Raw genomic sequence first — 24,610 nt, forward strand, 5'->3', positions numbered from 1 at the left:
AGCAATTCTTGTCTGAAGTTCTTACTACGAGAGAACATTTCACAGTAAGGTTACAGAATTCCCAAATGAATGATTTGCTATTTGTTAACCTATATACAACTGTATAACTGCAGACAGAAATATCTTTTAGAGTTACAAGCAATTTTTATTTTGGTAATAACTACCACTTTATAGACAGATAAATTGAGTTTAAGATAAATATTTATTGAAAATTTATAACAAATATATAAGAAATCCACTTCTGAAATACAAGTCACTTTTTCAATGAACTAAGGTATTTGCCAAAGCCTTTGACTGTGTGGATCACAATAAACTGTGGAAAGTTCTGAAAGAGATGGGCATACCAGATCACCTGATCTGCCTCTTGAGAAACCTATATGCAGGTCAGGAAGCAGCAGTTAGAACTGGACATGGAACAACAGACTGGTTCCAAATAGGAAAAGGAGTACACCAAGGCTGTATATTGTCACCCTGCTTATTTAACTTATATGCAGAATACATCATGAGAAACGCTGGGCTGGAAGAAGCACAAGCTGGAATCAAGATTGCTGGAAGAAATATCAATCACCTCAGATATGCAGATGACACCACCCTTATGGCAGAAAGTGAAGAGGAACTAAAAAGCCTCTTGATGAAAGCGAAGGAGGAGAGTGAAAAAGTTGGCTTAAAACTCAACATTCAGAAAACTAAGATCATGGCATCTGGTCCCATCACTTCATGGGAAACAGATGGGGAAACAGTGGAGACAGTGTCAGACTTTATTTTTGGGGGGCTCCAAAATCACTGCAGATGATGACTGCAGCCATGAAATTAAAAGACGCTTACTCCTTGGAAGGCAAGTTATGACCAACCTAGACAGCATATTAAAAAGCAGAGACATTACTTTGCCAACAAATGTCCATCTAGTCAAGGCTATGGTTTTTCCAGTGGTCATGTATGGATGTGAGAGTTGGACTGTGAAGAAGGCTGAGCGCTGAAGAATTGATAAAACTGTGGTGTTGGAGAAGACTCTTGAGAGTCCCTTGGACTGCAAGGAGATCCAACCAGTCCATCCTAAAGGAGATCAGGCCTGGGTGTTCATTGGAAGGACTGATGCTGAAGCTGAAACTCCAATACTTTGGCCACCTGATGTGAAGAGTTGACTCATTGGAAAAGACCCTGATGCTGGGAGGCATTGGGGACAGGAGGAGAAAGGGATGACAGACGATGAGATGACTGGATGGCATCACTGACTTGATGGACATGAGTTTGAGTGGACTCCGGGAGTTGGTGATGGACAGGGAGGCCTGGCGTGCTGCGATTCATGGGGTCGCAAAGAGTCAGACACGGCTGAGCGACTGAACTGAACTGATACCATGTTCATATTTGTATACCTTATTTCACTTTAGTCAGATTTAAGATATCCATGTGTTCATGCTAAATTGCTTCAGTCATGTCTGACTCTGTGCAACCCTATGGACCATGGCCCACCAGGCTCCTCTGTCCATGGGATTCTCCAGGCAAGAATACTGGAGTGGGTTGCCATGCCCTCCTACAGGGAATCTTCCTGACCCAGGGACTGAACCTGTATCTTTTACATCTCCTGCATTGGCAGGTGGGTTCTTTACCATTAGCACTACCTGGGAAGCTCAAGACATCCATATGTATATATTAACACAAAAAGTAAGTTTAGAAAATGTATTGACCTACAAGATATATGCCAGTTTTTCCCACACTCATGGATGTTCCACAAGAGATGTTTCCCCACAGCACCAGCCTTGTGGAGAACAAAGACCAGGACTTCCTTAGTTTCTTCTGGGTCATGATTTTCTGATCTTAGCATGAATTTTATGTAATGGAGGGCTATGGGAAAGTTTTATTTTTTAATATTTATTTTTATTTATCTATTTATTTGGCTGCTCCAGGTCCTAGTTGCAGCACACAGGATCTTTAGTTGTAGCACATGGAATCTAGTTCCCTGACCAGGGATCGAACCTGGGCCCCCTGCATTGGGAGCTCAGAGTCTTAACCACTGAACCATCAGGGAAGCTCCTTGGAAAAATTTTAACATGAAAGTGTTATTCTCAAATTCATTAAGTTCTAGGATTTTTTTTAGTTTTTTCTTCTACTTTTGGCTGTGCTGGGCCTTCACTGCAGCACATGGTCTTCTCTAGCTGGGGCACACAGGCTCTAGAGCCCACAGGCTCAGTAGTTGCTGCTCTTGGGCTGCTCTGACCCACTGCATGTGAAATGCTTAGTTCCCTGACCAGGAATCGAACCTCTGTCCCCTGAGTTGGAAGGCAGATTCTTAACCACTGGATCACCAGGGAAATCCCAAATTCTGGGATTTAAATATTGAGTCTTGTCATGATTGAAAGAGCAATCTACCCTACCTTTACCACAGCTGATCTGACTTCTAATCACTTCTCAGTTCACCCAATCAGAACTGGCTACATCATTTGCAAGGACCAGTGCAAAATGAAAATATGGGGCCCTTTGTTCAAAACTTAAGAATTTTAAGACAGCAATATCAGAGCTTAGAATTAAATGTGGGACCCTTCTAAGCACACTGGCCCCATGCAACCGCATAGCCTGTGTGCCTGTGAAACGGACCCTGGGCGTGTGTGTTTGAAGTGATCATACCAATTACACATTTTGCAATGGCGAAAATATCATTAAATTGCTTATGTTGGTAAAAGTTTTAGTAGAGGGTACAGGGCACAGTAGACAGACCTCCCCAGTGATCTATGAAACAAGGAGACTGTACTATTAATCAAGGTTCCATGAACACTTTGGTGAGGGGAGACAATATCTCAGAGGTTCACCTCAGGTCCATCTCTTGTTCATTTCACCACTGGAGGCAGGTCAGGCAATAGTCCCCTGATGATTTACTCTGAGCATCTCTGGAGCTTCCACCTTCCAACTCTACTATCTTGGAGTTCTTTGCTTCTAGTCACAAGGAGGGGAGAAAAAGTAAAGGAAGCCCTTTGCTCATGTTCTCATTGACCAGAATTCAATCCAATATTCCCAGCCTAACCTCATGGAACCTGAGAAATACCATTTTCTTGTATGCTCCCCAAAAAAGCAAAAAGAATTGTGAACATCTAGCTTGCCTGTGCCACAGAAATGGAAATATGGAAGTAAAATAAATTCATCAACTACATATTAATTAGTGTTGACTAAGTAGGGTGGCTCAGAGGTTAAAGCATCTGCCTGCAATGCAGGAGACCTGGGTTCAATCCCTCGGTCAGGAACAGCCCCTGGAGAAAGAAATGGCAACCCACTCCAGTATTCTTGCCTGGAGAATCCCATGGACAGAGGAGCCTGGTGGGTTACAGTTCATGGAATCGCAGAGAGTCAGACACGACTGAGCAACTTAACTAAGTAGATAGGATTGTGCTGCTCTTTGAGAAGACATTAGAGAAAATATCAGTGTACCTTCTGTCAAAAAGACTAATGCTTCATTATGGATATAAGACACACAAACACCAAAAAGATTCATATCAAAGGAAACTACTATATTAGTGTAGTCTGAAGAGTTAGGCAACCTCCTTGCAGGAAATTACTTAAGAGCAAGGATAAATGAAGGCCATTCAAATGTGAACAAGCAAAGGGTTTTTTAAATTAATTTTTTATTGAAACATAGTTGATTTACAATGTTGTGCTAATTTCTTCTGTACAGCAAAGTGATTCAGTTATACATATATAAACATTCTTTTATATATATCTTTTCCATTATGGTTTATCACAGTATGTTTAATATATTGATGTTTTCCTGTGTTATTCAGTAGGACCTTGTTGTTCTCCATTCTGTATATACTAGTTTGCATCTGCTAGCACCAAACTCCCACTATATCCCTTGCCCACCCACTTTGGCAACCACAAGTCAGTTCTCTATGTCTGTGAGTCTGTTTATGTTATATTTTAGATTCCACATATGAAGATGTCATATGGTATTTGTCTTCCTCTTTCTGGTTTACTTCACTTAGTATGATCATCTCTAGTTCCATTCATGTTGCAACAAGTGGCATTATTTCATTCTTTTTTAGGAATGAGTAGTATCACATCATATATATGTACCACATATTCTCTATTCATTCATCTGTTGATGGACATCTTTTTTTTGTGAATTAAAACATTTTCATTTTTTTTTACTCAAAGCGAACTATAGCAAGAGAGTTAGCCACCATCACTTGCATTTGGCAGGGACGCAAAAGCAGGTAGAGGAGCAAGAAAGTTTCACTGTGGAAAAAGAGGAAGGCTTCATGTACGCCCTGGCTAGAGGCTGCCAACCTAGGACAGCTGTAGGTGAGAGAGGTGGACAAGGGACACTGGCTGGGTAGGGGTGTATATTTGACTGTCTCCAGTTGGCCCTAGGTTGGAAGTAAGGGGTGGGGGATGAGGGAAGTGGTCAGTTATGAATCAAGTCTTGGCTGTTTGGGTCACTGGTCACAGGGGTTTTGGCTTCCTAGACTGGCTGCAGGAGACAGAGGGCTTACTTCCTACAAGTCTGAGTTGTGGATAGTAAGTTAGTTTCCTGGGTTGCTTTCTGCAGATTGTCAGTCGGAGTTCTATTTTTACACATGGTCTGGGTATTATCTGTTTGTATATTCAGTCTCTCAAGGAAATCTCAACCACAGGACTGAGCTATGTGGATCTTGGAGCCCAGGCCCAGTTTCAGAAAGTTTCAAGTGGATGTGTATCTGGTTCTAACTTAGCCTCAGCAGGAGGTGGCCATGTGTATCTCAGAAGAAAGTCAGCTTCAAGTTTGCAATCTAATTCTACCCCTGATGAGCTCTGTAACTTTCATAGCTGAGTCTACTGGTCTGGGTCTAAGTCTACTGGTCTGGGTCTAGTTCCTTCATCAGTAGAAACAGAGAAAACACACTTGATAAGGTTTTGGACAACTGAGAAGAAATTACTGTTTTAAGTAACTGAGAGGGAGGACTTCCATGGTGGTCCAGTGGTTAAGACTCTGTGCTCCCAATGCAGGGGGCCTGGGTTCCATCCCTGGTCAGAGAACTAGATCCCACATGCTGCAATGAAGATTGAGGATCCCGCGTACTAAGACTCTTCAGATCCAAATAAATAAATAGATATTTTTTTAAGAAATAATAAAGTAACTGAGAGGGTACTTGCGGAATCTCAAGAACCCTTGGTTCCTCTCCTTTTCCTGCCTCTTTGTTCATGTGCCACCATGAGGCGGTTACAGTTCTGAGGACTTTCTAGGCGGGAAAGGTCTTAGCAGATCTAAGCCCATCTCGGGTCCAGCTCTGAGGAGTCTGTGACACAGTGACCTTGGGCTACTGAACACAAACTGTTCCCTTCTCCTGGGCTGATCTTCTCTTAAATATGCAACTCTGGATAAAACTTGCCCTCTGCAGGCCAGGTAACATGGTGGATCCTGTGCCCAGTGTTTTAGAAACTTGTTTCCAGTCAGTCAGTTTCACTTGAGGAAAAAAGACTTCATTAAAGGAGGCAGCCAGAGAACAAAGGAGTCACTCACTCCCCCAGTGCAAATACCTTGGCCCAAAGGATTTAAAAGGGCCAAAATCCAAGGGCCCCCACCAAGGTCCAAAGTCACACCATGACCTTTTGTACACTCACCCTTGAGTTCTCAGATTCATAATGAGATTAGTACACCATCAGCTCCCTGGCATCCACTGTTCTGACTCAGAAATCTAGTTCCCTAACTTCCTTTGGAGCAGGGAGTCATGGTCTCTCACAAGAGCCTCTCAGAGCACACAAACCTCTATGCTCCCATGTTGCTCCACAGGTTCCTTGATCCCTGTATTTCTGAGGCAGGAGACACAGTGAAATGTTCCTCTTTTCTATAACACACTCCTTTCTCTCTTTCTCGCCCACCAAACATGGCTGGCAGCTCTGAGGACCACAATGAGCACTGTGCAAAGAGAACCAAAGTGACTCGCTCCCCCGCAACTCAGCAGCCAACAGGCCCTGAGACCCACTTCAGCATGTGGCTGTGTTTTCTCAGTTGGGACTGGGATAAAGCCTCTTTATACAGTTGTATAGATTGCACGTTGGCATGAGGCTATATCCACCAAGAAGACAGTAGATGTCTTTGCCTAATCTTCAGAGCTATGGCAATTCTGAATGTCAAGTTATATGCATTCTACATTCTAAAGTATTAGAGCCAAAAGAAATCGACCTATTTGAAGGCGTTCCAGGATGGTAAGTTGCCATCTCCACCAGTCATGCCAACACACGTCTGCATCAGTCTGTATATCACTGCAGAATCCAGTGGCCTCATGTAATGTCAATAGAAGGCAGGACTTGAAGTCAGCTGGACTGGGTTTGGCCCTTAGATCTTTACCTTCATTCATTCATTCAACAACTATTTACTGAGGACCTCTTCCATGCCAAGAGTAGGGCAAAGCATTAGGGACACAACAGTTAATAAAAGACAAAAATCCCAGCCTTCATGGTGTTTACAAACTATCTGAAGTAGACAGACAATAAATAAAATTAACAAGTGAAATATGTTAGAGGGTAGAAATTGCTGTGGATAAAGTAAAAATGGGAAAGGGGATCAAGTGTCCTGGAGCAGAGGGCATTTGTATATATGTGGTAGATAAATGGGGGAAGAGCTTTCCGGGCAGAAAGAATAGCAAAAACAAAGGCACTAAAGCAGGAGAACACTGGGCTTGTTTGGGAGGCAGCCAGGAGGCCACCGTGGCTGGAGCAGCATGAGGAAGGGTTACCAAAAGTAGAAGATGCAGTTTAACTATGAGGTTGTGAGCTGTCTTGTAGCCCTTTTAAATCCTTAGTTTCCTCCTCTGTAAAAAGGGACCAGGGATATCATTTCACAGGGAGTGATAAAGTACTGGAATACATGTGGGAGAGCTTTGCACACATTAAGAAACTGTAAGGTATTTGTAAACTGGGACAGCCACTCTGTCCCTCCTCCCATCGGGCGGCCATTCTCATTCCTCCTCCTCCGTGTCCCTACCCAGCCACAGGTGCCACACAGAACAGAAGTGTATCATCCCAAATTCTCCCAGAATGAGGTCTGGAATCACCATCCCCATCATATCCTGACTCTGTGAAACATAGAGCTCTCTCACACCCAGTGCTTGGCCGGCTTTAGAGAAGGAAGAAAGGAACTACCCACCAGACACACTTGGCCACCCACCAGCTACTACAAGACGTCACTCAGCCCCACACAGTGCCTGGAACAGGGAAGAGACTCAAAAATGCCCAGTGAACTGGATCCAACTGAAGGAGTTTAAGGTGCAGATGAGAAGACAGAATGATAAGAATATCCACAAAACAGAGGCAAAGAACTAGGGAAGGTCTCTACAGACACTGATAATTAGGATGAACTCTGCAGCTAAAACTATAAAATCTGGGTCTATCACAGAAACCCTTATTGCCCTGTCCAGCACATCAAGCTACACCTTCATGTCAGATGGCTCCTGTGTGCATCTGCTCCCACACTGAGGATACATCTCTGCTGAGGTTGAGTAGACTTACAAGGGAGTTGGGAAATCACTGGAATGGAGAAAATCCCAGAACATCAAGGCTTCCACTCACATCCTTCTACAGAGCCAATCCATGTTTACTGTCTCACCCTACAGAAAGGCTGGTTCCAGCATTTGACCCTCAGAGGGGCCAGTTCCCCACTCATGGCGGGACAGTGGCTGAACCAGACCAGTTGTCAGCTAAGAGGGCTGTGGCAACAGCCAAGGGTGATCCACTCAGCAAGGGAAAGGATGAGGCTATATCCACCAAGAAGACATTAGATTTCTTTGCCTAATCTGCAGAGTTATGACTTCTTTGAATGTCAAGTTATATGCATTCTACATTCTAAAGACTCTTCAGACCTTGGGGCGATCTAATTACAAACAGCAGATCCAGATGCAGAATCAGAACAGGAGTGAGGAGCCAGGACTCACATCTGGCAAAAAGAAGACCAGAGCAAGAGAAGCTGACCCAGGGAAAAAGAAGCCCAAGTTACCTGGAGCATGAAATGAGTGTGGGTCAGTCGCCGTGGCTTAAAGGGCAAGAAGCAGATGCCACACCAGTTTAGGAAACAGACATCCTTCTAGTCTTCCTCACTGCGAGGGCAGTGATACCCTGCGAGTCCACTCGAGCTCTCTCCTTTCTCCTAGTTACATTTACCCAGGCCTATATTTTCATTTTTATCAAATAATAGAGAACAGTATGAAGATTCCTTAGAAAAAGAGAGAGAGAGAGAGAGAGAACTGGGAATAAAACTACCATATGACCCAGCAGTCCCACCAATGGGACCCAGCAGTCCCAGGCATATACCCTGAAAGTGAAAGTCACTCAGTCATGTTCGACTCTTTGCAATCCCATGGACTAGAGAGTCCATGGAATTCTCCAGGCCAGAATACTGGAGTGGGTAGCCTTCCCCTTCTCCAGGGGATCTTCCCAACCCAGGAATCGAACCCAGGTCTCTGGCATTGCAGGCAGATTCTTTACCAGCTGAGCCACCAGGGAGGGAAGCCACAAGGGAAGCCCATATAATTCTGGAGGAAGCCAGAATTGAAAAAGATTTATTTTAAAATTTAAGATGCATCTATTGCCCTTGAGCACTTTTACTTCAGAAAAAAGAGAAACCAGGCCCTTTTACCTTTCAGAACAGACACAGCAGGGTGCCCACAGGACACATTTTTGCATTTAGTGGTACACACACAGACCGTAAAGGAGACTCAACGGCCAGCATACACTGAGCATGTGTCAACTACCAGACCATGTGCAAAGTACTTCTATCAGAATTTAATGCTCAAAGTACTACCTATGACATGACGCTACCTTTTAAAATTTAATTATTTAATTTTTGGCTGCGCTGAGTCTTCATTGCTGCGAGGGCTTTCCTCTAGTTGCAGCAAGTAGGAGCTGTTCTGCAGCTGCGGTGCTCAGGCTTCTCATTGTGCTGGTTTCTCTTGTTGCGGAACACAGGCTGCAGACTCTAGCATGTGGGCTCAGTAGCTGTGGTTCCCAGGCTGTAGGGCACAGGCTCCATGGTCATGGCACACAAGCTTCGCTGCTCCAAGGCATGTGGGGTCTTCCTGGATCAGAGATGGAATCTATGTCTTCTGCATTGACAGGTGGATTCTTTACCACTGAGCCACCAAGGAAGCCCTAACATTATGTTATTACCTTCATTTCTGAGATGGAGAAATAGGTACATAGCTTTCCAAGATCACAACACTAGTAACTCATGGGGCTATAGGAAGCTTTTTATCTTGTAAATTCATAATTTTTATAGTTGTAGGACTAATGATATTTCCTATTTTTTGCATGTCAGATTTAGTAAAACAGATTTCCTAGGAATTTAGATAGCTCATTTAAATATTTGAACTTATTGGCATAAATTTGGTCAAATTTCTCTCATAATTTTTAAATTCGGCTTCATTTCTGATACTGGTTTTATGTGCTTCTTTCTCTTTTAACTAGTCTTGCTAGAAATGTATCAATTTAATTAGTCTTTTCAAAGTAAACATTTTCTTGATTTGTTGTCCCTTCCTATTATAGATTTGTTTCTTATTTCATTAATTTCCCCTCTTGTCTATATTTTTTCTTCCTTGTATTTTCCTTGGGAGTTGCTGGTGATTTTTCTTTTCTAGTTTCCTGATATGGATGTTTATTAGATTATTGATTTTTAGCCCCTGTTCTTGTCTAAAATATGTATTTAAGACTATACAATTTCCTGAAGACACAGTTTTTTGAGGCAGAAGCCCAATGTGTATCCCTTTGCCTGGCAAAGCAAAATAGCTATCTTTTTCTACTTAAATGTCCATACAATAGAATACTACTTTGTGATAAAAAATAAATAAAGTACTGATACCTCAAGGTGTAACATGAATAAACTCCACATCATGCTAAGTGAAAGACATCTGTCACAGAAGAGCATGTGTTCCATGATTCTACTTACAAAAAATGTCCAGAATGGGCAAATCTATAAAGACGGAAGGTAGACCTAGTGGCTGCCTTCAGTCAGGGGTATGGGTGTGGAAGAGCAGCATGGCTGTTGACCTAATAGGCAAGGGGTTTCTTTCTAGGGCGATGAAAAAGCTCTAAATCAGACTGCGGTAATGGTTTCACGGCTCGGTCACTACACTAAAGACCATTAAGTTGCACCCATTAAATGGGTGAATTGTGTGGTGTGTGATTGTATCTTAATAAAGATGTTAAAGAGAAAAAATGGCTATTCCATTAAATCAATGAAATATGATTTTAAGGTACATTCTATTACTTAATTATTAAACACTGAGTTTATTTTCAGGTTTTCCACACTGCTGAGTAATAGTGTAACTAAACATTCCATTTGAAAGAACCTTTTTTTTTTTAAGTAAAGCTGCTATAAATGTAAAAGACATGCTATGTTACTAAGGTCACCTTTATAACTTCAAGATTAACACTTTACAGATGTAAAGAACTAGTTATCTTCCACACAATTATCTCCCATAAAACAAGGTCAGTAGCCTGTTCTTATGCCTCATTTATGGTTAGTCTGGCAGAAAGAGACACAAAAATAAAGTGCCTTAAACAAAGAAGACATTTTCTCGGTCACATGAAAGTGTAGAGGTAGGCAACCCAGGGCTGGGGTGGCAGATATCTCCACAGTGTCCTCAGGACCCCAGGCTCCTTTTACTCTAATGCTTTGCCAGTCTGAGTATGCTTTTATGGTTCAAACAGTAGTTATCACATCCCCATTCCAAGCAACAGGATGAAAGACGCAGGAAAAATGATTGGAAGGAATGGAAACAAAGGGAACATGCCAGGTATCTTAAAGCAAGGTTCCCACATGCCATTTCTACTATGCATCCATTGTTAACCTAGCTATACTTAATTTCAAGTGAAACTGAGAATATGGTCTTTATTCTAGGTAGCATGTGCCTGGACAGAAATTAGGAGTTCTGTCATCATGGAAGAAAGGGAAACAAAGAGACATTCAGAAGTAAATAGCAGATTCTGCCAATGACTCATAACTTATCTAATGACACAAAACCCTACCAAAAGCTAAAAAGAAAAATAATCTGATCATGAACAATGAAATAAGATGAACTAAGAACTATACATTAAATAAACGATGTGAGGAATGACTGTGCCTAATAGTGAAAAGCATCAGAGGAGACATGTTTGCAAAAGGGTCGAGGAATAACCAAAAGTTCTAATGTGGGGGAGTGTTTTTAATAAAATGGGAACCAGAGGCAATCTAGTAGATACATGAAGGCAAAAAAAAAAACAGTTTGAATGAGCAATAAAAAAATCATTCTGCCTTCACTTCCCATTAAGACAATAGATTTTTTAATTTATTTATTTATTTTAATTGGAGGTTTATTACAATATTGTGGTGGTTTTTGCCATACATCAATGTGAATCAGCCATGGGTGTACATGTGTCCCCCCATCCTGAATCCCCCATCCCACCCCTCTGGGTTGTCCAGAGCACCGGCTTTGAGCACCCTGCAGGCTTCATGCATTGAACTTGTGCTGGTCATCGATTTTACATATGGTAATATACATGTTTCAATGCTATTCTCTCAAATCATCCCACCCTCGCCTTCTCCCACATAGTCCAAAAGTCCGTTTTTTACATCTGTGTCTCTTTTGCTGTCTTGCATATAAGGTCGTTGTTACTGTCTTTCTAAATTCCATATATATGCGTTACTATACTGTATTGATGTTTCTCTTTCTGACTTACTTCACTCTATAGAATAGGCTCCAGTTTCAGCCACCTCATTAAAACTGACTCAAATGCATTCTTTTTTATAACTGAGTAATATATTCCTTTGTGTATATGTACCACAACTTCCTTATCCATTCATCTGCTGATGGACATCTAGGTTGCTTCCATGTCCTGGCTATTGTAAACAGTGCTGCAATGAACACTGGGGTACACATGTCTCTTTCAATTCTGGTTTCCTCAGTGTTTGTGCCCAGCAGTGGGACTGCTGGGTCGTATGGCAGTTCTATTTCCAGTTTTTTAAGGAATATCCATACTGTTCTCGATAGTGGTCGTACTAGTTTGCAATCCCACCAACAGAAAACAACAGACTTTTAACAAAAGTTTATCTTCGCCTATTTTATTTGTTCACATGCTTCTAATTCCCAAAAGGCTTATATTATTAACTGATTTTATTGCTTCTGGTTCTATTTCAAGGATATATAGTTACATCTGACCTTTTCTATATATACTTAAAGATATGATCACTTTTGTCTAGGAATCACTTTTGTTGTAGTTTTTGATTTACCAAGTAAATATGTGCATACTACATATATCAGAAAATACCCAAACAATTCCAAGAAGTCCCAATGCACATGACTTGGTGTAAAGTTACTTAACCCTATTAATAATTAACTCCGTGTGCACAGATAGGCTCAGTGTTTATATAAGAAACATGATTGACTGAATGTGACTGAGTATTCAGGAGAGATAATATTTAATACATTTCAGGAAAAGGATAATTAATATATTTTAGGTGTTCAGAAGAATTTACCCACAGGGAAGAACTTAACTACACATATGAAGACATAAGGAAAAATTATCATATGGGAAAAATAGAACTTTCTCAGCTAATGCTGAGATTAGTCTAAAAATGTCATATTATTGAGTTTTTCATAAATGAAAAACTGGTGCCCATATATATACACAAATAACCCAAACACTAAAAAAAAAAAAAAAAAAAAGTTCACTTTCTTTAGATAATTCTACAACTGGTATGCACTTCCTAGAAGAAAGTACTGGGGTTTTCTTATTGAAAGTAAATTTTTAAAATGTAACCAACCCACCAGATTCCACATAGCATGATCATATAAATAAATATAAGTTGCCTGGGATTTTCATGGTTGTCCAGTGATTAAAATTCAGCACTTACACTCCAGGGGACGAGGGTTTGATACCTGGTGGGGGAACTAAGATCTTGCATGCTGTGTAGCATGGCCAAAAATTTTTTTAAAAAGGAAAGAAGTTGCCTTCTTGAAATCACTAAAGCACTAGAAACCATTAAATCTCAACACTATTTCAGCTTATTCAGAAGATAAGGCAAGCATGCTTGACTTGTTTCTGAGTCCCCTTTGCAGATTTGCTATTATATCTGATATAGACTATATCACATACCATGAGGGAGAGTGGGGAAGGACTGGCCTGAAAAATCAAGAGGACCGTGTTCCAGTCCCAGTTTAGCCTCCAGTTAGTCAGTCTAAGCAAGACACTTTGTCAAGGCCTTCATTTCCTCATTAAAAACAAACAAGTTAGACCCAATATTATCTAAGGTCCTTTCTAGCACTGTGATTCTATGGTATCTTGTGGGTTCATTTCAGAAGACGTAACATTTGTTTACATTAAATCACTTCTGATACACTGATTATCAGAAACTGTCCATATAATGAAGTGTGAATTATTTACTTCTTAACATATTTTTTCAAGCCAGAAACAGTAATTCAACTATCACATTCTGAGATTTTAATCAAAATAAGATGACCAGAATCATAAAACTTAGCATTTACAGCATTAAACCTAGAAATATATATATATATAGCTAATAGAACATTAAAGTCAAAAGAATATCTGACAGAGAGAGAGAGATTGAGAATTCATGAAGTATGTTTCATCGACAATTACTCCATAACAACTGTGCACTCAGAATTGGTGGACATAACCTTACAAGCTGGGGGAAAAGGCCATCCCAAATGTCAAAACAGAGAGCCAAAATGATTCTGAATTTCCTAAAGTACATTTTGAGGAAGAAAGAATTCTTCCCCATTCCCCCAACCTCCTGTCCCAAAGAGGAGAATTTAAAAATATGCACATCTTTGGTAATATTTTACAGAAAATAAATGCCCAGATAGAAGGACAATATTTAACTTAATACTTATTCTTTAGTTTGTTTTTTATAGCAGACATGTTAATTTCATTTTGAACATGGTATGCCAAATAACCTGAACTTCCAGGAATGAAGTCATGTAGCTCCCCAAGAAATTTCTTCATGGCATCAATTGATATATAACCTACAGAATAGAATATATATATTGGAAATTCTATCATACTATCTCCTTTTCAAGGTCTTTGATTTATTAGAGCTAAGATTTCCATAGAATGTTTTTAGAAAAGAAGTAAAAAGAAGAAATACCAATGAGAATATTCTCCATAAAACGTGGTAACTATCGGGGAACACCTTCCTCCCCTCTTCACCACTACCCTTAGCCTTATACTCTTTTTAAAACACCAGATACTTCATTAGCCACTTTGACTACAGAGAGTGTGATGTACAGGTTAGGGCTGGAACTTACAAGTACCTAGACCAAAATAACTTGGACGTGTGTCTGGTTTAGAGTGTAACTGCTTAGAATTCTCTATCCAGCTAGCTACTAACAACACAAAAAGCTAGCTCATCTTCCCTAGTAGGGCAAGTGACACCTTCCTGCATTGCTAACACTGAGATAACAGTATTTAATAAAAAATTAAGAGGAAAACTGATATCACAACTTAGTCAACAAAGGTTGTAGGTGTGAGTAATCCTGATGTCATTAATAATCTGAAATAGATATGAGAATCAAAAAGAAAACCTGAATGGAAAGAGCTTACAGACTCAATGATTTTGAGTAATATTACCTTGATAGCAGTTGCTTATCTGAGTGATAATGTTTTATGTGTAATATAAATGTTTGTGGTTTATACTAATATTGAAACCTAATTTAAAAGTATATACCATATGAAAAAAAATTCTGCTAGAGCTCAGAGATGACTGAATTTAGACCACCACCATCAATAGTATATCTATACAGTTTGATTGTTTATAATAATAGATAATAAATTCAGTTAATAAATTAACTATGAGGCCAATAACATAAAATTCATTACAATCTTTAAAGATATTTTAAACATAACCATTTACTTTAGAAAATCTCTTAAAGCACTATTACTATCCTCCATATTGTTCATGGTCCTTGCCTAATGGCTAGATTTCTATGTAAAATAAACTAGTGCATTAAAATATTAACATTTAATTAACTGCACATACATACTATGTGACGTTTCTAAAGGTATGTGGGAGGATAGAAATTTTTAAAATAATTACTATATTAATAAAATTATTCCTGCAAGTTAAAGAAGGATAGGACATTTATGATGTAAAACTGGATTATTGTGGCAGTTTTGAAGTAGTTAGGACTTTAGGCTGAAATTGACAGACACTCAATTTAAACTAGCTTAAATGGAAACTAATGAGAACCTACCACATAGCACAGAAAACTCTACTCAATGTTCTGTGGCGACCAAAATGGAAGGAAATCCAAAGAAGTGGGGCTATACATCTACACATAGCTGATTCACTTTGCTATACAGCAGAAACTGAAACAACACTGTAAAATGACTATACTCCAATAAAAATCAATTTCAAAAATTAAAAAAAATAAATAAATAAAATAGCTGAAGGTGAGTTTACTGGAAAGACACTGCCGTATCAACCGAACTATGAGGAAGGCATACATGGTGCTAAGCCTCAGAAATAACTAGCTCTCACAGCCATCTCAATGATCTCCAGTTTTCTCCTATACATATTAATTTAATTTTCTTCTCAACACAAGCTGACTTTCTTTACAGGGTAGAAAACATGGCCACCAGTAGCTCTCACGTTTTATATCTTAGAGCTATGGTCACTTGAATAAGAATGACATGACTTGCTGCACTCCATGTCTAGAAATCCAAAGAACTGTGATTGGTCCAGCTCAAGTCAGGTATTCATTCCCAAAGCAACTGCTGGAGGTAGGAACTAGCTCATGTTTTAGAAAATGTAACCCAAAATAATTGGGAAGAAGAAAAGAGAGTTCCTAGGAAAGGCATTCTTGTTGGACAATTCTATATGAGTCTGTGGTAGCCAGCCCCTCAGATGGGCCTGAATGATCCCTATCATCTGGTATTCATGAATTTGTGTGGACTCCTCCCACTTTGTAATTGGGTTGTTCTATATGACTTGACAGCACTTGGCAGAAGTAATGATACGTCCCTTCTGAGAATAGGATATAGAAAAGACACTGGCTTCTGTCTTCGACACACTCTTTCTCACACTTGCATTTCTCATTCTGAGGAAAGCAAGCTACCATGTTGTGAACAGCCCTTATGGAAGCCCACTTGGTGAGATCTAAGCCTTTTTCCAAAATCCAACAAGAACCCAAAGCCTGCCAACAACCATATGCATAAGCTTTGAAATAGATTTTCCTGTCCCTGAAATGACTGCAAACTGGCTGACAAACTGACTGCAACCTTACTAGAGATTATTAGACATAAGTATCCAACTAAGCTTCCCCTCATAGTTCAGTCAGTAAAGAATCTGCCTGCAATGCAAGAGACCTGGGTTCTATTCCTGGGTCGGGAAGATACCCTAGAGAAGGAAACAGCAACCCACTCCAGTATGCTTGCCCGGGAAATCCCATGGACAGAGGAGCCTGGCAGGCTACAGTCCATGGGGTTGCAAGAGTTGGACACAACTTAGCAACTAACTACCACCATCCAACTAAGATGCTCCTGGATTCCTGGTCCTCAGAAACTATGAAATAATAAGTGTTCACTGTCTTAAGCTGCTAAGTTTTGAAGCAATTTGTTACACAGCAATATATAAATGGAGAAGGGAATGGCAAACCACTTCAGTATTCCTGCTTTGAGAACCCCATGAACAGTATGAGAAGGCAAAAAGATAGGACACTGAAAGATGGACTCCCCAGGTCGGTAGGTGCCCAATATGCTACTGGAGATGAGTGGAGAAATAACTCCAGGAAGAATGAAGAGATGGAGCCAAAGCAAAACAACACTCAGTTGTGGATGTGACTGGTGATGGAAGCAAAGTCCAATGCTGTAAAGAGCAATATTGCATAGGAACCTGGGACGTTAGGTCCATGAATCAAGGCAAATTGAAAGTGATCAAACACAAGATGGCAACAGTGAATGTCGAATTTTAGGAATCAGCGAAATAAAATGGACTGGAATGGATGAAATTTAACTCAGATGGCCATTATATTTACTACTTGGGCAAGAATCCCTTAGAAGAAATGGAGTAGCCATCATAGTAAACAAGAGTGCGAAATGCAGTACTTGGATGCAATCTCAAAAAGGACAGAATGATCTCTGTTCATTTCCAAGGCAAACCTTGGAATATCACAGTAATCCAAGTCTATGCCCAGAGCAGTAATGCTGAAGAAGCTGAAGTTGAATGGTTCTATGAAGACCTACAAGACCTTGTAGAACAAACACCCAGAAAAGATGTTCTTTTCATCACAGGGTACTGGAATGCAAAAGTAGGAAATCAAGAAATACCTGGAATAACAGGCAAATTTGGTCTTGAAGTACAGCATGAAGCAGGGAAAAGGCTAACAGAGTTTCACCAAGAGAATGCACTGGTCATTGCAAACACCCTCTTCAAACAACACAAGAGAAGACGCTACACATGGACATCACCAGATGGTCAACACTGATATCAGATTGATTATATTCTTTGTAGCCAAAGATGGAGAAGCTCTATGCAGCGAGCAAAAACAAGACCAGGAGCTGACTGTGGTTCAGATCATGAACTCTTTATTGCCAAACTCAGACTTAAATTGAAGAAAGTAGGGAAAACCAATAGACCATTCGGGTATGAACTAAATCAAATCCCTAACAATTATACAGTGGAAGTGAGAAATAGATTGAAGGGACTAGATCTGATAGACAGAGTGCCTGATGAACTATGGCCGGAGGTTCATGACATTGTACAGGAGACAGGGAGCAAGACCACCACCAAGAAAAAGAAATGCAAAAAAGCAAAATGACTTTCTGAGGAGGCCTTACAAATAGCTGTGAAAAGAAGAGAAGTGAAAGGCAAAGGAGAAAAGGAAAGATATACCCAGCTGAATGCAGAGTTCCAAAGAATAGCAAGGAGAGATAAGAAAGCCTTCCTCAGTGATCAGTGCAAAGAAATAGAGGAAAACAGTAGAATGGGAAAGACTAGAAATCTCTTCAAGAAAATTAAGAGTACCAAGGGAACATTTCATGAAAAGAAGGGCTCAATAAAGGACAGAAATGGTATGGACCTAAGAGAAGCAGAAGATATTAAGAAGAGGTGGCAAGAATACACAGAAGAACTGAACAAAAAAGATCTTCATGACACAGATAATCACGATGGTGTGATCAGTCACCTAGAGCCAGACATCCTGGGATGTGAAGTCAAGTGGGCCATAGGAAGCATCGCTATGAACAAAGCTAGTGGAGGTGATGGAATTCCAGTTGAATTATTTCAAATCCTAAAAGATGATGCTGTGAAAGTGCTGCACTCAATATGCCAGCAAATTTGGAAAATTCAGCAGTGGCCACAGGCCTGGAAAAGGTCAGTGTTCATTCCAATCCCAAAGAAAGGAAATGCCAAAGAATGCTCAAACTACCACACAATTGCACTCATCTCAGATGCTAGTGAAGTAATGCTCAAAATTCTCCAAGCCAGGCTTCAACAGTACGTGACCCGTAAACGTCCAGATGTTCAAGCTGGTTTTAGAAAAAGCAGAGGAACCAGAGATCAAATTGCCAACATCCACTGAATCATCGAAAAAGCAAGAGAGTTCCAGAAAAACATCTATTTCTGCTTTATTGACTATGCCAAAGCCTTTGACTATGCGGACTATAACAAACTGTGGAAAATTCTGAAAGAGATGGGCATACCAGACCACCTGACCTGCCTCTTGAGAAATCTATATGCAGGTCAGGAAGCAACACTTAGAACTGGACATGGAACTGGTTCCAAATAGGAAAAGGAGTACGTCAAGGCTGTATATTGGCACCGTGCTTATTTAACTTATATGCAGAGTACATCATGAGAAACGCTGGGCTAGATGAAGCACAAGCTGGAATCAAGATTGCTGGAAGAAATATCAATCACCTCAGATATGCAGATGACACCACCCTTATGGCAGAAAGCAAAGAAGAACTAAAGATCCTCTTGGTGAAAGTGAAGGAAGAGAGTGAAAAAAGTTGGCTTAAAGCTCAACATTCAGAAAATAAAGATCATGGCATTCAGTGCCATCACTTCATGGCCAACAGATGGAGAAACTGGAAATAGTGGCAGATTTTATTTTGGGGGGGCTCCAAAATCACTTCAGACAGTGACTGCAGCCATGAAATAAAAAGATGCTTACTCCTTGGAATAAAATTATGACCAACCTAGACAGCATATTCAAAATCAAACACATTACTTTGTCAACAAAGGTCTGTCTAGTCAAGGCTATGGTTTTTCCAGTAGTCATGTAAGGATGTGAGAGTTGGACTATAAAGAAAGCTGAGCACTAAAGAATTGATGCTTTTGAACTGTGGTGTTGGAGAAGACCCTTGAGAGTCCCTTGGACTGCAAGGAGATCCAACCAGTCCATCCTAAAGGAGATCAGGCCTGGGTGTTCATTGGAAGGACTGATGCTGAAGCTGAAACTCCAATATTCTGGCCACCTGATGAGAAGAGCTGACTCATTTGAAAAGACCCTGATGCTGGGAAAGGTTGAAGGCGAGAGGAGAAGGGAACGACAGAGGATGAGATGGCTGGATGGCATCACCGACTCAATGGACATGAGTTTGAGTAAACTCTGGGAGTTGGTGATAGACAGGCCTGGCATGCTGCAGTCCATGGGGTCACGAAGAGTTGAACACAACTGAGCGACTAAACTGAATTGAACTAAATAGATAACTAATAAAGTATCTCTTATAAGTTCCCAAACTTTTAATTATCAGAACTTTTTGGTTTGGGGACTTCCCTGGTGGTTCAGGAGTTAAGACTTCACACTTTAATGCAAGGGGGTCTGGGCTTGAAATTTTTTGCCTGCGAGATATTTATCACTATTAGTTATGCTTTTCCTTTTTATTAACTGTATGTGCTCAGTTGCTTCAGTCACGTCTGATTCTCCGGCCCTGTGGGACCACAGCCCTCCAGGCTCCTCTGTCCACAGGCTTTCCCACCATGAACTGGAGCGGGTTGCCAGGCCCCCCCCAGGGGACCTTCCCCACCCAGACACTGAACCAGCGTCTCCTGCATCTCCTGCACTGCAGGCAGCTTCTCTGCCACTGAGCCACTGGGAAGCCACATATGGAGCTGTTAATCAGAATTTTTTATTATGGTGATAACCAGTGACAGCAGATGGAGAGAACTTAATGGAGTCAAAAGCAAAAAATAAAAAACAGACCCAAAAAACTTTGATATTTTATGGGACACTTGTAACACCTGGATATACTTCTGGTTGTCACAACATGGGGGTCATGTGGTGGGGAGGGGCAGGTTTCTGGCTGGGATGCTACTGGCATCTAATGGGCACCGGCCAGGGTTGCTCTCTACAACAGAGAATTATCTGGCCTAAAGTGCCAACAAAGGTCCGTCAAAGTCAAAGCTATGGTTTTTCCAGTAGTCATGTATGGTTGTGAGAGTTGGGCCATAAAGAAAGCTGAGTGCCAAAGAATTTATGCTTTTGAACTGTGGTGTTGGAGAAGACTCTTGAGAGTCCCTTGGACAGCAAGAAGATCCAACCAGTACATCCTAAAGGAAATCAGTCATGAATATTCACTGGAAGGACTGATGCTGAAGCTGAAACTCCAATACTTTGGCCACCTGATGCAAAGAACTGACTGATTTGAAAAGACCCTGATGCTGGGAAAGATTGAAGGCAGGAGGAGAAGAGGACGACAGAGGATGAGATGGTTGGATGGCATCACCGACTCAATGGACACGAGTTTGAGTAGGCTCCAGGAGTTGGTGATGGACAGGGAAGCCTGGCGTGCTACAGTCCATGGGGTTGCAAAGAGTCAGACACGACTAAGTGACTGAACTGAACTGAAAATGCCATATATGACAGTTCCAGGACTGAGAAACCCTGTTCTAGGGTATAGCTTCAACTTGTATTTTCTAAAACCAAACATTAGATTTAAGAGATTTAACATTCACTGAGTTGAACTCGACCCATTTTGAGGAAGAGACAGTAAAGTTATAGTCACAAATACTGATACCCCTGCCTAAATTAGAACACTGCTGCCCTACATTTTCAATTAGATTACCACTGCCCTATATTTTCAATTAACACAAGCTGATTTTCTCAACAAGAAGTTATTTCTTCCTGTACAGGCAAATGGGCATGATAACAAAGGAAAGGCTGTCACTTTATGTCAAAATTAAAGACAATTAAATTATTTTTAAAATAAAGCTTTCTTCCAAGAAAGTACTATTTTTAAATTTAATGCAGTATTAGAAAAAAATAATTATTCAACTTCACAAATTAAAAAATTAGAAGATTTTACTTTAGTTCTACCAGTAAAATCAATACCAGATTACCACAGGTTAAAATTATACTTTAAAGATAACTAATGATTATTTCTACAGTTTTTAATAATTTTATTTGGCTGCACTGGATCTTAGTGGTGGCACGTGGGATCTAGTTCTCTGCCTGTGTGCTAAATTGCGTCTGACTCTTTGTGACCCTATGGACTGTAACCCTCCAGGCTCCTCTGTCCACGGGATTCTCTAGGCAAGAGTGCTAGAGTGGGTTGCCATTTCCTCCTCCAGGAGATCTTCCTGACTGAGGGATCAAATCCATGTCTCTTACATCTCCTGCACTGGCAGGTGGGTTCTTTACCACTAGCGCCACCTGGTAAGCCAGGGATCAAACCCAGGCCCCTTGTATTGGAAGCACTGAGTCTTAACCACTGGTCCACCAGGGACATCCCTATAGTTCTTTTTTAGTTTGTTTTATATAACACTGCCATGTCTTTTTAAACAGTAAGATGGCAATGAGATATAGAACAACATTGTTGCTTATCCAAATCTAAGCATTTGTCTTTATTGTATGGCTGATTTTAATATTTATTATTGGTCTTTATGTTATCAAACAGTCAGTAAATCCAAATGAGCAAAAGACATTTAGTATGTGGTGATGGAGCCGCCTGAAGCAAAATCAATACGAATACTATACCATAACCATCCATGGTTTAAGGTACCTACATCTTATCTGAATATTTAGATCTAGGGAAAAATCTAGGCAGCAATCAGCTACTCCCAATCATAGTACTTAAGTACAGTTGACCCTCCAAATAATGTGGGGGTTAAGGATGCCAACTCTTTCAGCAGTCAAAAATCCACTTACAATGTATAGCTGGCCCTGGAGATTCAATGTTCACCTTTATCTGTGGTTCTACATCTGCAAACTCAACCAACTGCAGATTATGTATGTAGAACTGTAGCATTTATTATTTAAAAAACCCTCATATAAGTGGACCCTGGAAGTTCAAACACTTGCTATGCAAAGGGAAACTGTACTTCTTCTTAGTTCACTGTCCTGTGCAGTCAACAACTGCTCCTAAGAGTTCCAGAACTGACTTTTTCTACTATCATAGTTGGAATAGAAGTTTTCTTTGGTATCTCCAACACTTAGCCCCAAACTACACATTCAATGTTCTTAATTGCTTTTCTGAAGGCCATTTATATTACTCAAATGAATAGAAGGAAAAAACTAATAAAACAAATGGATAAATAAACTTAGTTAGAGGAATAGTAATATGACAGAAGACATTTAGGAATTTGTAAACTAGTTACAAGAGGTAATTATGACACTGCTAAAAAAGATAAAATGATAAATATACAAATGATTTTATAATGACACATCCAAAAGTCTACACATTTTAATCGTAGTGTTTTAAAAACAAATTTTTAAATCCTCTATTTTTAAAATTAACAATGACCCTACTAAATACTACCCACATCAAATTATTCAAATAATATTTCCTACTTCGCCTTACTTAGCACTATTCAAATTTCAACAGCCACTTTTCAACTAGTTCCTTCGTTTGCACCCTCTCAATGTCAGCCTCAATTAATTGTCTTCTTTTTATGCTGGGCACTAGAAAACCTAAATATGGAGTCTGTCAACATCTGGGTGACCCATGAAAGGGCTTCTGGGCACATGTGAGCCTCTTTAAATTATATGTAAAGTTTATGTGTTATGTTTGTATGCATGTATGCTTAGAGGAAGGGACCTATATATTTCATCAGATTCTCAAAGGAAACTATATAATTAGGGTTGTTCAAGCAATTAATCTGGCTTCCCTGGTGGCTCAGATGGTAAGAATCTGCCTACTATGCAGGAGACCTGATCCATGTGTCGGGAAGATCTCCTGGAGAAAGGAATGGCTGCCCACTCCAGTATTCTTGACTGGAGAATGCCATGGACAAAGGAAACTAGGGGCCTACAGTCCAGAGGGCCGCAAAGAGTTGAGCATGACTGAGCAACTAACACTAACATTTTATACAATTAATCTTCCAAATCGGGACACTTAAGAGCAAAAGTTGATGCCAGGACAACAGGCACAAATTGGAACCGTCTTATGTAAACAGGAATGTGTTTCCACCTTGTCAATAGACCAGCATTTTAAAACAGGAAATACAGGGCCTATTTTGGGTCAGTTCTGCAGATTAATTTATTTAAAGTATGAATGAGGTCTCCTATTAGTGTGTATGACAGGGGAGTTATACTTTGTACAAGGTATTCCCTTGTTTCTTCGCTACTTGAGTTGACTCTAAATTTTATTTTAAATTACCTGTTACCATGTTGTTCACTGGATAGTGCTGAAGAGGAAAGTACATCTGCTTTTCTACAACTGGAGTCCTTATAAAATGCTTTTCTGTGCTATAAAATGAAACATAAAGTCATATTTATATTTGTTTTTTGGACTTGTTATACAAATTAGCCCATTATACAGAGTGAAGTAAGCCAGAAAGATAAAGACCAATACAATATACTAACGCATATATACGGAATTTAAAAAGATGGTAACGATAGCCCTATATGCAAAACAGAAAAAGAGACACAGATGTACAGAACAGACTTTTGGACTCTGTGGGAGAAGGCGAGGGTGGGATGTTCTGAGAGAATAGCATTGAAACAAGCATACTATCAAGTGTGAAACAGATCACCAGCCCAGGTTGGATGCATGAGACAAGTGCTCAGGGCTGGTGCACTGGGAAGACCCAGAGGGATGGGATGGGGAGAGAGGCGGGAGGGGGGATCGGGATGAGGAACACATGTAAATCCATGGCTGATTCATGTCAATGTATGGCAAAAAACACTACAATATTGTAAAGTAATTAGCCTCCAACTAATAAAAATAAATTAAAAAAAGGAAATTATCCCAGGCAATATGTATAGCAATGTATTGCTCTGTGATAAGATTTCAGTCTTATTGGGTGAAAACATCAACCATGAACTTCTTCTGTGCTTCCAAACAGATGGGGAAACAGTGACAGACTTTATTTTGGGGGGCTCCAAAATCACTGCAGATGGTGACTGCAGCCATAAAATTAAAAAATGCTTGCTCCTTAGAAGAAAAGTTATGACCAACCTAGACAGCATATTCCAAAGCAGAGACACTACTTTGCCAACAAAGGTCCAGCTAGTCAAAGCTATGGTTTTTCCAGTAGTCAAGTATGGATGTGAGAGTTGGACTGTAAAGAAAGCTGAGCACCAAAGAATTGATGCTTTTGAATTGTGGTGCTGGAGAACATTCTTTTGAGTCCCTTGGACAGCAAGGAGATCCAACCAGTCCATCCTAAAGGAAATCAATCCTGAATGTTCATTGGAAGGACTGATGCTGAAGC

The 24,610-nt window shown here is 40.3% G+C and overlaps 1 protein-coding gene and 1 non-coding gene across 17 annotated transcripts in view; both read right to left on the minus strand.

The window, feature by feature from the left end:
* TERB2 (telomere repeat binding bouquet formation protein 2) overlaps positions 1–24,610 on the minus strand; it is a 240,773-nt gene that overhangs the window by 188,715 nt on the left and 27,448 nt on the right. For 9 of the 16 annotated variants that reach the window (XM_043919097.1, XM_043919091.1, XM_043919093.1 and 6 more), the window contains exon 6: positions 23,554–23,642. The exons of 2 other annotated variants lie outside the window; for them this stretch is intronic. In XM_043919097.1, coding sequence (XP_043775032.1) covers positions 23,554–23,642 — 89 coding nt within the window. Of the gene's footprint in view, positions 1–2,037; positions 2,929–8,838; positions 9,109–12,584; positions 13,980–23,553; positions 23,643–24,610 lie in introns of those variants that run through there. 5 more of the 16 variants (XM_043919100.1, XM_043919103.1, XM_043919101.1 and 2 more) reach the window with 5 other exon arrangements.
* Positions 1,954–2,026, minus strand: TRNAG-CCC. The gene has a single exon. It is a non-coding gene; the product is annotated as a tRNA-Gly (tRNA).

This window comes from Cervus elaphus, chromosome 12 (genome assembly GCF_910594005.1).
Source record: "Cervus elaphus chromosome 12, mCerEla1.1, whole genome shotgun sequence".
Classification (NCBI taxonomy): domain Eukaryota; kingdom Metazoa; phylum Chordata; class Mammalia; order Artiodactyla; family Cervidae; genus Cervus; species Cervus elaphus.